The sequence below is a fragment of the Mesoplodon mirus genome (genome assembly GCF_964341445.2).
Source record: "Mesoplodon mirus genome assembly, chromosome: 17".
NCBI classification, from domain to species: Eukaryota; Metazoa; Chordata; class Mammalia; order Artiodactyla; family Ziphiidae; genus Mesoplodon; species Mesoplodon mirus.
Window position 1 is genome coordinate 78,190,794 of NC_138993.1, and position 13,239 is coordinate 78,204,032.

At 57.3% G+C, this 13,239-nt stretch overlaps 1 protein-coding gene across 1 annotated transcript in view; it reads right to left on the bottom strand.

Moving 5' to 3' along the window:
• Positions 1 to 10,900: 10,900 nt before the first annotated feature.
• Positions 10,901 to 13,239, bottom strand: part of GAS6 (growth arrest specific 6) — a 33,301-nt gene continuing 30,962 nt past the window's right edge. Inside the window, exons 14-15 of the mRNA XM_082602125.1 lie at positions 12,178 to 12,406; positions 10,901 to 11,324 (exon numbers count right to left, since the gene is read on the bottom strand). Coding sequence (XP_082458251.1) covers positions 11,173 to 11,324; positions 12,178 to 12,406 — 381 coding nt within the window. The 3' untranslated portion in view covers positions 10,901 to 11,172. The remainder of the gene's footprint in view (positions 11,325 to 12,177; positions 12,407 to 13,239) is intronic.

The following is a 13,239-nucleotide window of genomic DNA, read 5'->3' on the forward strand; positions in this document are numbered from 1 at the left end:
AAGTGCTGTTTCCAAGGCCTGCGAGTGGTCTGAGGTCTGCGTGTACTCTGTTCCAATCGCGTCCCGCAGCTGCATGTGCCCTGTGTATGGTGTCTGGGCCCCCGACTGTCAGCCTTCGTGGAGAATCCAGGGGAGCCTGGTCTGTTCTGCGAGACACCCCCTGTGGGACCCCACCCGCAGAGCAGGTGCCCCTAAGATGCAGCCTCTCTGCTGAGAGACCCCTGGGGGGGGGCCTCTGTGGCCCAGCAGCCATGGCCTTGGTGAAGCCGTGCCCAGGACAGGCCAATGGCTACCAACTGGGGCCCCATGTGCACCTGCCCACTGCCAGACACACCTGAGGAAGCAGGTGAGCGTGGCCTTGGAGCCAGTCAAATCCTGGTCGAGAGACAGACCGGAGTCTGTCTCAGAGTTACAGAGTTACAGTCATGGATCATTGGGGAAAAGAGATTGCGGAGCAGGGACAGGAGGAAGGAGAGGTGAGGGGAAGGGAGAAGGGAGGGAAGCAAGCGGTTGAGTCTAAACAAGACGCGGTCTCCTCTCCCCCTGCTGGCTGGGAACGCAATTGTGTCCAACAGACAGAATACTCCCAGCCCTCACTTTCAGAAACACTTCTCACTGCATTTTCTGAGCATGTGGACCGTTTCCTTAGAGAGGAGGACGGACACGCGTGGATGCGTCTGGCCCCTTGGCCTAGGGAAGGCTATTTGTCGCAGACGAGGCAGGAAGGACCTGGTCACTGGTCAGAGCATGCAGATTGTTGTGGTCCCTGCAGCGCCCCACGCCCCCCACCAGTACCGCAACGAGGGGAGTCACAGAATTCTTGGTTTCCCGGCACATGAAAGCGATGTTTACACCATCCTGCAGTCTGTTGCCAGTAGCATTATGGCTAAAGAAACAATGCGCAGCCTTAATTAAAAACACTTCATTCCTAAAACATACCAAAACAGTGGGGGCTTCCCTGGTGGCGCAGTGGTTGGGAGTCCACCTGCCAATGCAGGGGACATGGGTTTGTGCCCCGGTCCGGGAAGATCCCACATGCCGTGGAGCAGCTGGGCCCGTGAGCCGTGGCCGCTGGACCTGCGCATCCGGAGCCTGTGCTCCACAGCGGGAGAGGCCACAGCAGTGAGAGGCCCGTGTACCCCCCCCAAAAAACAAACAAACCCAAAACAGTGACAAGAGTAACATCAAAGATCACTGGTCACGAATCACCCTACAAATATAATAATAATGAAAAAGTCTGAAATATCATGAGAATTATGAAAATGTGACGCAGAGACACGAAGTGAGCAAACACTACTGGGAAGATGTGCTAACAGACTTGTTTTGCACAGGGCTGCCCCAAATCTTAATTTGGAAAAAAAAAAAAAAAAAAAGCAGTATTTGTAAAACGAGATGTGACTGTGTTTTGTTAAACGTGGGCTCGCAAGCCCAGTGTTTCCAGGCTGGCCTGATCCGCTGGACCCAGCGTAGCCCTGGCCTCTGTGGCCTCCATGGCCTCCGTGGCCAGGGCGTGGCCCCACCTCCTGTTGTCCTGGAACTTCAGCTCTAAAAGCCACGAGCACAGCAAAGTCACTCCTCCTCAATTTGGAATTTTAGGCCAAACTCTCAAGTGGCCAATCCTCCCTAATTGTTTGACTTGCTTTGGGCATATCGTAAAAAATAACAAAACGAGCAGAATTTAGGAGGAGTAATTCCATTGGCTGAGATGGAGCCCGTGGCCACACTGAGAAGCAGCGTGAAGTTAGTTTTTGAAGCATCCTTTGTCTCCCTTTTAGCCCGATTTTGACACGATGGTCTTGCTGTCCCTCCACCTGTCCGCCCTGTCACCAGACTCACTAGTCTGGGTCCCAGTTCCTCACAGCTTTGCTCGGTAGCCTCTGCGGCTAAGCTCTCCCTTTCGGGGCTTCGCCGTCACAGTGGCATTTGGGGCCTGGTGTGGGGGGGTGCCTAGTGCGACCACAGGACCAGCATCCCTGTGCCCAAAGCGGGCTCTTGTAGGACGAGTCCAACTCAGCTCTGCGACTTGGGGAGACCATCTTTCACCAAAGAAACCTAGTTTGAACATCATGTAAAACAATGGAGTATGAAAGGAGAATTCACGTGACTGACTATGTTCCCTGCCTGGATTGTGCAGAGAACAGGGAAGATGGTTCTTCATTCTGAGGCTCGTAAGAACCAGATGGGTCTTGTTTTACATAAGGAGGATGATCTCTTTCCCACGGAGGACCCTCTACAGCCCACTCGAGACCTCAGCTTTGCTAGAGGCCCATCAGGCATCCCTGCGGCCTGGGGGCCAGGCAGGGGCAGGAAGGGGCCGCCTGGACACCAACTGGAGCCGGGTAACAGGACAAGCTCCTGTACTCCCCCTAAACACAGCCAGTCCTCATCACAAAGGCAAAGAGGCAAACTCATTACTTTACAAAAGTTACACGTATAAATTTAGGGAATTTCCATAAAATCTAAGAACTTAAGAGTCACTGAGATGCTTATTTATGTTGAGAATTATGTTAGGATATTAGTGTACAAATCACAAACCATCAGGTGACCAGAGTGGGGTGAGACCAGGTCCCGGCTTCCCCCCTTCCAGCCTGCCTGCCGGTGCGGCAAAGCCCAGGCCTGGCTTCAGGCTCATCCAGGTGAAATCCACCAAGAGCTCCCTGTGTGGGGACTTGACGCCAAACCTGCCTTCCCAGCCTCGTCACATCATCATCTGTTCATTTTGCTGCGTCAGATAAGGTCCTGCCAGTCCCGTTTCTCCCTCGCGGCATCTGTTGGGAGATGCGAGCTCACTGGCACAGATTTTGTCAACATTTATTGGGGACACCTGCGTGGACCCTACAGGCACTTAGGGTTCCGCATGTGAGGTGCCCAGCCCGGCCTGGTCGGGGCCAGCGCCTGCCCATCCAGCCGCCTTTCCCTGAATGCCCACCCTGAATGCGTCAAAAGACGACACAAACCAAGCCGCGCAGTACTGGATGGACAAGCGTCCCTTCCAGCCAGGGAAACCTCAGCCTAGTCTGATGGGATCTATGAGAGATTTTTCCTTCTCTGGGTGACTTTCCAGTGGATCCTTGGTTTTATGTTCTTGGTGTTTTTGGTTCAGCGGGCAAAGACACGTGACATTGAAATGCCCGCAGCCGTGTTGCTTGGGGACAACCTCTGGCAGCAGGGCCGTGGCTCTGACCGTGGGCCTTGCCCTCTGCCCGCAGCCAGGTCAGCCCCGCATCGCAGCCACCTTTGTTGCTCCTAGAAATGTCGGTCAAGGTGGAGATACTGTCTGATCACAGGACCCCCTGCGGCCCCTGGGCTAGAGCCTCTGGGGGGAGGACGTGCCCTCCCCCGTGTCCGTGCTGGCCCTGCTGCTGCTCCGTGGGGCTTCGGCGCCCTGCCCTTCAGGGGGCATTTAACCCAGTGCAAACCGTACCAAGCAAAAGCAGGAGAGGAGAAAGGAACTGGGGCTGGGACTTGAACGGGACGTAGGGGCTGAGCCCCAGAGCTGCTCATGTGGGCACTCGGCTCGGAGCTACCAGAGGGAGGGGGCTCCACGCTTGACCAGAAGCCCTGCATCCACAAGGCTGGACCGTGCTCAAGAGCAAGGAGGAAATTCTCTTTCCTCCACGTCTCTGGGCGCCCCCCCTACGGTTTCTGCACTCAGATGCGAGCCCCGGGACTGGGGTGTCCTGGAGACAGAAACCCCTCGTCCATCAAAGGCTCGAGGTGCCCGGCCTCCGCTTTCCTCACGTGACGGCGGGGCTCGAGGCTACTGTCCGCTCGGTCCAAGGAGGGGAAACCAGACGGGGCCAGCAGGCACAAAGGGCCGACTGCACGCCCAGCCGCACCCTGAGGGTCAGGATGTCCACCGGCCCACTGACCCTCCCGGGATCCCGCAGCAAGTCCCTCTTCTGCCCAGAGTTTAAGACCCATAGCGTCCAACGGAGCCAGGGGTCTGTGGTCCGAGACGTCGATCCCCTCGGTGGCTCCTGGACCCACGAGCGCCCGGGCCAGGAGGGACCTTGGCTCAGGGCTGCAGGGAGTGAAGCCGCAGCCCCTGGTCCCAGCAGGCCCATGACTGTCTTCGGAGCAAGTGGCAGGGAAGCTGGTCGCAGGCCTGGACGCGGGATGACCTGCAACCCCTGAGCACAACCCAGGGTGGGGTCTGCAGGGCCGCAGGGTTTCCCCGGACATCCACACCCGCGTGGCCTGACCCACACTGTCTGCCCTGCCAGGTCGTTTCATCTCGCCGAGAGCCGGGAGCTGATAAAAAATATCAAACTCCAAGGCCAACAACTTTGCTCCTGCCCACAAAAATGTCTTTATCCCTCACCCCAGCCACAAAGAATGTGAACAATTCAGTTCCCAGCCTGCTGGTGGCTTCCAGGCACCCCCATCCCTAGTCCCTGGGACCCCCCAACTCCGGCTGGCCTCAGTGTGCTCTGGGCGCCGTTCCCTGGGGACCCCTCTCTGCCATGCCCTCCCCAGAGCAGAACCCGGCCAGGCTCCGCCCGCGTCCTGACGTGTGTGAGGCCCGGCCCTGCAGCTCTGACGGGCTCCACCATGGGGTGGGGATTGGTGGGGCCTCTCCCCCGGCCCCTCCCTCTGCTGAGCGGCCCTTCCTCATCCTCAGTCACAGACTGAGCCCGGTGCTCCGGGGACCGGGCTGGAGGCTGGTTGGGTGGAAGGGGTCAGGGAGGCTGCTGATGGGAACAGGGTTCCCTGCTGCCGTGGTGGAATGTTCTGGAACTGACAGTGGTGACGTTGCACAGCCCTGTGAAGGTGCTGAAACCCGCTGAATTGCACGCTGTTAGGGGGTGAACATTATGGTATGTTACTGGGTCTCACTGGAAAAACACTCAGGGCAGGGCCGGGGGATAGTACGTGCTTGGTTAACAAGAACGACCCTCAGCAGCAGTCTGGTCTGGTCCGAGCAGCCTGCGCTCACCCGCACTGCCCTGCCCTCCCCACTCCCGCCTTCTCAGTCCTTCTGCAGCCCGACTCCGCCACCTCTGGGTGTAGGGAGAGAACACAAAGCTGGCGGAGCAAAGGTGCCCATTGGATTAAGGGGACGTGCCCAGCCGAGCATCGTCCAGCCCAGAGGAAAGGAGCCGGGGCAGGCCTCGCTCTGTTAGCAGCTCTTGGGTGGCACCATTACATGCCTATTTCCCTTTCCCATTTGCTAAAACTTTTTAATTATGAAATTTAATACACGTGCAGAAAGCCTGCTGGAGACCAAGGTGTAACGTGGTGACTATTTGCAAAGCGAGGCAGTCACCCGGCCCCGGGGCTGGCCCTCCCTCCGCCCGGCGCCCACTCTCCCGCTGTACTGTCCTCTGTAGGCACAGGTGCCCAGCCTCCGCTGAGCTTCCTGCTTGTGAGATGCACGCGTGGGGTTCTGCCTCTGATCCCAGGACCCGTGACTGCCCCTTTGGCTGTGGGCAGGCCTCGGCTGATCTCGGGGCCCCTGTGTGTATGCGGGGCCCCTGGCTTGGATTTGGAGCACATGGCGGACTTTGGAGGACGACGCCCGGCCAGCGTCGGTGGGGTTGGCCCAGCTCAGTCTCAGCTGCGGACCTGGCGTCCGGTTGCTCCAACCCACCAAGATCTGGTCCTGCGCCATCCGAGAACCTTTCACAGCTGTGGGTGCAGTGGGTCCTCCTTGTGGTTTCTTCTCGTGGTGTCTGTGACCCGCATTTCCTCCTTGTTAGTGAAGCGGGGCCCCCTGGACAGACAAATCGTCCGCTGGTGTTTCCTGTTCTGTCCAGCGCCCTCCTGGTCTTCTGCCCGTTCTTCGTTGGGTCATTACTTCCTCTCACTGATTTGCAGGAAGAACTCGTTCCCCCTCTGGGTTAACCCACGTTAGCGGGTTCATGTGGTCCCCAGTAACTTCTGTTCTGAGCTGGTCTCGTCACCCTCTTTGTGGTACCTTGGTGAACAGATGTTCTTGATGTATCTACTGATGGATATGCTTGTTTATTTTTAATAGACTTTATTTTTTATAGCAGGTTAAGTTCACAGCAGAATGGAGAGGAAGGGAGAGAGAGTTCCCGCAGGCCCCCTGCCCCACGCAGGTGCAGCCTCCCCCATCATCACCATCCCCCACCCGAGGGGCCGTTCGTTACCATCCATGAACCTACACTGACAGGTCCCCGTCACCCAGAGTCCGTCGTTTATATTCGGGGTCACTCAGTGTTGTTGTACATTGTGTGGATTTGGACAAAGGTTTAATGTCCCGTGTCCACCATGACTGTCTCACGTGGAGCACCTTCGCTGCCCTAAAAACCCCCCATGCTCCACGCTCTCATGCCTCCTCCCCTAACCCTTGTTAACCGCTGGTCTTTTTACTGTACTATCTCCATAGTTTTGTCTTTTCCAGAGTGTCAGATAGCTGGAATCATACGCTACGTAGCCTTTTCAGATTGGCTTCTTTCACTTAGCAATATGCATTTAAGTTTCTTCTATGTCTTTTCATGACTTGATAGCTCATTCTTTTTATCACTGACTAATGGTCTGTTGTCTGAGCATAACACAGTTTGTTTATCCATTCGCCTGCTAAAGGGCATCTTAGTTGCTTCCAAGTTTTGGTAATTATGAATAAAGTTGCTATAAACATTTGTGTGTACATTTTTATGTGGACATTAGTTTTCAGTGCCTTTGGGGAAGTACCCAGGAGCACAATCGCTGAATCACGTGGCGAGAGTATGTTTAGTTTTGTAAGAAACTATCTTCCATGGTGGCTGCACCATCCTGCGTTCCTACCAGCAATGCTGAGGGTTCCTGCTTTTCCACATCCTCACCAGCACTTGGTATTGTCTGTGTTCTGGATTCTGGCTGTTGTAATAGGTGTGCTGTGGCATCTTACTATTGTTTTAATTTGCGTTCGCCCTGACATATGAGCATATGATATATGAGCACGTTTTCATGTGCTTATTTGCTACCTGTGTATCTTTGGTGAGGTGTCTGTTAAGGTCTTTGATCCATTTTTTAATTGGGTTGTTTATTTTCTTATAGTTGAGTTTTAAGAGTTCTTTGTATATTTGGGGTAACAGTGCTTCATCAGATATGTCTTCTGCAAATTTCTTCTTCATCTGTGGCTTGGTTTTTCATCCCCTTGATGGTGTCTTTGCGGAGCAGAAAGTTTTCATTTTAATGAAGCCCAACTTATCCATTATTTCTTTCATGGATTTTGCCTTTGGTGTTGTATCTAAAAGGTTATCCCAAATCCAAGGCCATCTATATTTTCTCCTGTGCTATCTTCTAGGAGTTTTATAGTTTTGTGTTTTACTTTAGATCTGTGATCCATTTTAAGTTGACTTTGTGAAGGGTGTGAGGTCTGTGTCTAGATTCGTTTACTTGCATGTGGAGTCCAGGTGTTCCAGCCTCATTTGTGAAGAAACTGTCTTTGCTCCATTGTGTTACCTTTGATCCTTTGTCGAAGATCAGGTGACTCTATTTTTGTGGGTCTGTTTCTGGGCTCTCTGTTCTGTTCATTTATCTCTTTGTTTATTCTTCTGGCAACACCAGGCTGTACTGACCAATGTAGCTTCATAGCAGGACTTGAAGTCGGGTAGCTTCCTCCAACTTTGTTTTCTTGAAGTTCTTAATTTTATGCAGCCCAATTTTTAAATATTTTTCTTTATCATGAGAGCGTTTTGTTTTATTTTCTATTTTAAAGCAGTATTTCTTTACCCTAGTTCTTGAAAATACTCTTCTATCACAGGGGTCAGCAAAGTTTCTCTGTGAAGGAACAGATAGTACATGTTCAGGTTTTGAGGGTCCGTAGCTGTGAAGCCACTGCTCAGCCCTGCCATTGTAGCAGGAGAGAAGCTGTAGAGAATCATAAGTTAACGGGTGTGACTGTGTGTCAATAAAGCTTTATTAACAAGAACAGGGGTGCATCACATTGGGCCCGCAGCCTACAGTTTTACATTATCTTCTAAATGCTTTATAGATTACCTTTAGAGTTAAATACATACTGTACATAGAGTTAATTTTTTGTGTCATGTGAGCTGGGGTCAAATTTCCTATTTCTTTAATGCAGAGATTTCAATAGGGATGATTTGCTCCAGGGGACGTGTGGCAGTGTCTGGAGATGTTTTGATGTCTCAAGTGTGTGTGTCTATGTGTGTGCATTTGGGGGACCACTGGCAGCAAGGACGGAGGTGCCACCAAATGCCCTAAAGGCACAGAACAGCCCTTCACACAAAGAACCGTTATCAATCAATCGATAGTATCTGAAAAACAAACAAAAGAATTAAATACAAACAAATATTACAGCTCTTCTATTTAAAACAAAAAAAGCAAAACTCTGAGATCAACGCAGACCACAAGTGTCAGCAGCATAATCCACCTGAGTTCCTCCTTCCTGGCGCAGAGTCAGACCCATCCCAGCTCCATCTCCATGGCGCACAGTCAGACCCATCCCAGCTCCATCTCCATGGTGCACAGTCAGACCCATCCCAGCTCCATCTCCATGGCACAGTCAGAAGACATGCAACTCTCCGTCTGCCCCAGCCTCGTGTGCAGTCTGGCCCGGACTGGGTAGCAGCAAGGACGCCAATCCGGCCAGTACAGCTGGGGAATGTCTTGCAGATTTTGGCTCTGCTCTGGCCATAAACTTTTTCTTGGCAGTAGTTAGAATAACCCCTGGCGCCCAGTGGAAGTCTATGGAAACCACAGTAGGAAACAGATGTGGCCCTCGCTCTCCCCAGAGAGAAGATGAACCCAAGGTGGTCAGAAAGCCCCTGAGAGCTGGCCTCGACTCCGTGTGTATGTGAGGCCAGAGTTTCCAGTCCCAGAGCTCAGCATGTGTCTTGTCTGTTCTCTGGCTATCCTGGCCTTTGTGAGGGGGTGGGGGCTGGCCTGGGGAGCATTCCGTAAGAACATTCCAGAGCTGCCTCCGGAGTGGACGAAAACCAGAGAGGATGGCGGGAATGCTGTGGTGACTGGGCTGAGAGCAGGCCCCAGAGTGGCTTTGGGCTCCTGAGGTCACATGGAGCCAGAGGGTGGGCAGCAGGGGGTCTCCTGGTGTCGCGGGAAGGACTGTGTGTCCCCCATTTCTCAGAGCTGTGCTCAGCGGCTCTGGGAGACCATGGGCGGCCGGTGAGACCCTTGCTCCCTGAGCTGATGGCACCCGTGCCTGGTCCTCCTGGTCAACATCAAAGTCCCCAGGAACTGGGCTCTCAAGCCCCCAACGGACAGTCTGAGGCACGTCCTACAGCTCCAGGCCCCAGCCTGACCAGTTCAGCCCACCAGGCCAGTCCCCAACCTGGAGCTGGCACAGGGGCCTGGGTTGGGGTCCACTTAGGCTGTGAGCCAGACCACACGTCCACCCCGGTCATGGATGGAGGGGAGGGCTCCACGGTGCTGTGGGAAGAGGCTGGCTGGAGGTGGACTTTTCACAAGGACCCAGGCTTGCCGAGTCCCCTGACTGACCTCCCTGCCAGCCCTTCCGTGCAAATCACTTGAAGAACTCTCGGGCTAGTTTCCTGAAGTCCTGAGTCAGCAGAACTCTCACCCACAGCCCACTGAGGTTCAGGGTCACCTGAAGGAGTGCAGCGTGCCCACGGCTGGCCTGGCAGAGGAGGGGCCCAGACGCATACACGCGTGCTCCTGCACTCACACAGCCACACACACACACACACACACACACACACACACACACACACACACACACACACACACACGGTTTGAGGCAGGCCGGGCAGCAGGCAAGCGGGTTCAGGCTGGCAGGAGGACATGGGTGGCCATGGGAGGGGCCGACCCCGGCTGCACGTGCCAGCCCTGCTGGGCCCTGGGGCCTGAGCACCTCTGCCTCTGGGGTCCTGGGCAAGTCACCTCGTACCCTCAGGCCTCAGTCTGGTCATCTTAGGTGAGCTTGGCCTGCGGGTCCCGCCTGACGGGCATCTGTGATTGCCAACCCCTCCCCTGTGTCGTGGAGGCCCCGCCCCCCCAGGGCGCACCAGCCGCCTCTGCCCACGGCCCCCGGGGTCACTCCACTTGCCAGTCCTGCCAGGCAGAGGCCCTGCTGCCATCCTGGAGGTCAAACCTCCTCCTCCAGGATCGAGAGGGAGCTTCTCTTCCTGAGGTGCCATGGCCACTCTGCTTCCTGTGGGCTCCGCCCGTGGCTGGGTTGGGGTCTTCGGGCCCTGCCCTTCCTCTCGCCCCCGCTCGTCTCTGGGCCAGGTTGTGACTGTAAACTCATGTTCAGCAGCGGGGTGGGTGGGGAGGTGGGTGGGTGCAGAGACCCCAAAGCCGCTTTGAGGGATTAAAGCCATGAAGCTGAAATGGGGCTGTGGGACCCTGGGCTGCCTGCCCTCCTGCCTGCCTCAGAACACACTTCAGGGTTTAGTATTTAAAAAGATAGAATCTCAGTCTTGGGGTGGAGGGAAGCCCAACCGGATGCTGGAAACTCCCCTGGGACCCTCTGCCGCGACAGCGCCCACAGCCCCGGATGTGTCCGCCGCAGCTGCAAATCGCGGGCTTGCTCTCCCCCATGACCTGGGCTGGCGTCGTGGTGTCGTTACTGCCCCCCATGCTCCTGGAGCCAGAGTGAAAGGCCCGTGAGCTCGACCCCCGGCAGACCCGGCTCGCTCTACAATGAGCAGGTGCCTCCCGCACCGCGCACGGCCTCCCGAAACGAGAAGGCGGGAGAACCGAGGCTGCGAGTTTGCACGGGGAGCTGGCGGCGTTGGCCTGTGCTGCCTGCCCTTGGCGGCGCAGGCAGGCGACTGGCACTGCCGCCTCCCGGAAAGCGGCTCATCCCCGTCCTGGGGACGCCGGGCGGCAGGCGGAAGGGATGCCGCCTGGAGTTAAAGCCGACGGGCCTGGCGGACCTCTCGGCCTCGGACCCGCGACGACTGCGCCGCTGCGCGCCAAGGGGCAGAAAGCGCCGACACAGAGCTAGGAAGGTTCCGTAAACGTTTTATTTTTCCATAGTTTTAGGTCAGAGAGAAGCATCTGGTAATAAAAATAACAGAATTCTCTTCCCGGGTCCGCTCGGGCGGTGCTGAGGTGAGTCCGCTATTTACACGTATGGTACACACGGGCAGGGAGGCCGTGAGGGGAGCTGGCGGGCGAGGGTTCAGTGTCTCGGGCGGGGGTGCGGGGGCCTCCCGCCGTCCTTCCTGGTCTGGGAAGAAAGCTGTGGCTGCACGGGCGTCCGGCGGCGGCAGAAGCCTAGGCGGCCGGCTCAGCTGGGGGGCAGGAGTGGGCCGTGATGTCGCTGTGCTTGTAGGTGGCTTCGTCCAGGTCCAGAACCTTCCGGTTGACCTCCAGCGTCATGCAGCCGCGGTAGAAGGCTGTGACCGGGGCCGAGGTCACTGGCACATCTGGGCCGCGGGGGAAGAACAAACACGTCTCAGGGGGCGAGATGCCCGGCGTCTGGGGCCCGGGCTCCCCGCTCTGCGTCTCCGGCCGCCTCGAGGGCACGGTTTCCCTTCCCTGTGGAACCCCTCCGTCTGGCTCAGGCACACACCCTAGGCAGGCGCCAGGCTTGACGCCGCCCCCGGGCCCCCAGGAGCGCACACAGAGAGTCAGATCAATTAAATATTATCTTCTCGGCCCGAATGAGTCATGCCCAGGGCTTCCAGGCTCTCGTCTTCTTCAAAGCTCTGCTTACTAAAACTAAAGGCACTCTGAGTCTGGCAGCCAAGACAGAGACGCCGCCGTCTGCGGCAAGTGGACACCACCCTGAGGGGTGGGAGCGGACGGGGGCTTACGTGGGGCCCTGGCCTCGTCCTCCTGCCACCACTTTGCCCCGATTCCTGGCTCCACCTGACCAGACCTGAGCCCCGGATGCACGAGGGGCCGGGGTCACTCTGCCTGCTGCCATGGCAACTGGACACCAGGCCTCAGGGGCGAGGCTGGCTGGGGCACTGGGGCACCTGGCCCCCAGCGTGGGCCAGTGGGTTGAACCCTCCTCACTAGCCTTGGCCGGAGCCACCGTCTGATGCCCACGGTTGGGGGTGGGGCTCCTGGAGGGTGCAGGAGCCGGGGAGGGGAAGCTTCAGGCTGCTGCTTGTCCCCGCAAGCGTGTTCTCAGCCTGGACGCCACACACAATGGCAGGCCGGGGCTGACACCCAGCAAGGCACCCGATGCAGCCATGGGCCAGCTGCTTCCCTCTTCCTTTTAGTACAGAGCAGCCCAGTTCTGCTTGGGGCGAGCAAGTTGGGGTACCCTACCTGGCAGCCCCCCGATGAAGGTGAGCACGGAGCCCTGCAGGTGCCTCCCGAGGACGGCCAGCCTCTCCTGCAGCCCTGCTGGGCTCACTTCACTCTGGCCCTTGGTGCCGTCCACCTCCAGGGTGGCCCCGTCCTTGTTCACAGAGACGGTCACAACGTGCTCCTGGCCGTCGCAGACCTTGATCTCCATCAGGACCAGGGTGACGCTCTCCACGGCCAGGACGACCAGCTGCGGGGAGAAGCGCACCTGAGCAGGGGCAGGGCAGGTGGGGTGGCGGCCAAGTGCCCGCGGGCCCTGTTGTCCTGCCCTGTCCTGCGGGCCTCCTGCGGGCACGGTCGCCTGCGGCCGGGGCGTGACAGGGACTCAGTCTCTACTCGGGTGAAGGAGGGGGCCACCTGGACCCTGTCCAACGTGATGGAGGAAGAACGAATAAAGCCACAGACCCTCGGGCGGGAGCTGGGGGGAAACACGCTCCAGAAACGGGAACACACATGCACTGGCCTGGGCAGAGGTGACCGCAGTCACCAGCGTGTCGGTAGCCGGGACACAGGATGGGGCTGCCCCTCCACGTGGAGCTGCCACGAAGCACCACAGAGGGGTCAGGGCAGCAAAGGCACACGCCAGGCAGATCACGCCTCTGACAACGCGGGGCAGAGGCGCTGTGATGACCGACGGCCCTGCCCTCTCCTCTCTCCCTCTCCTCACCCGGGGAGGTGGTCTCAGCTGGCCGGGCCTCGGGGCCGTTTGTCCCAAGTACTGGGACGGGGGAAAGCTGGCCTGGGCAGGGTGCGGACCCGCACCCATCAGCTTGCAGCCCCGGTAAGAGGGGAGCTGGGTGGCCCTCGCGGGCGGGCTGACTTGGTGAACACACCCCTCTTAGGACAGAGGTGAGAAAATAAACCTATTTCCGCCACCTCTTAGCTGTTCTCTGAGAAAACAGTAAGTCCAGTGAGCACGGTGCTGGCGTGGTGTAGGGAGAGTCGGGAGAGGGGGGCTGCATGGAGGTGATGGGCGGCGCGTCCAGGGCGTGTGCCAAGAGCTCCGCCTGCGTCCCCAGGGGG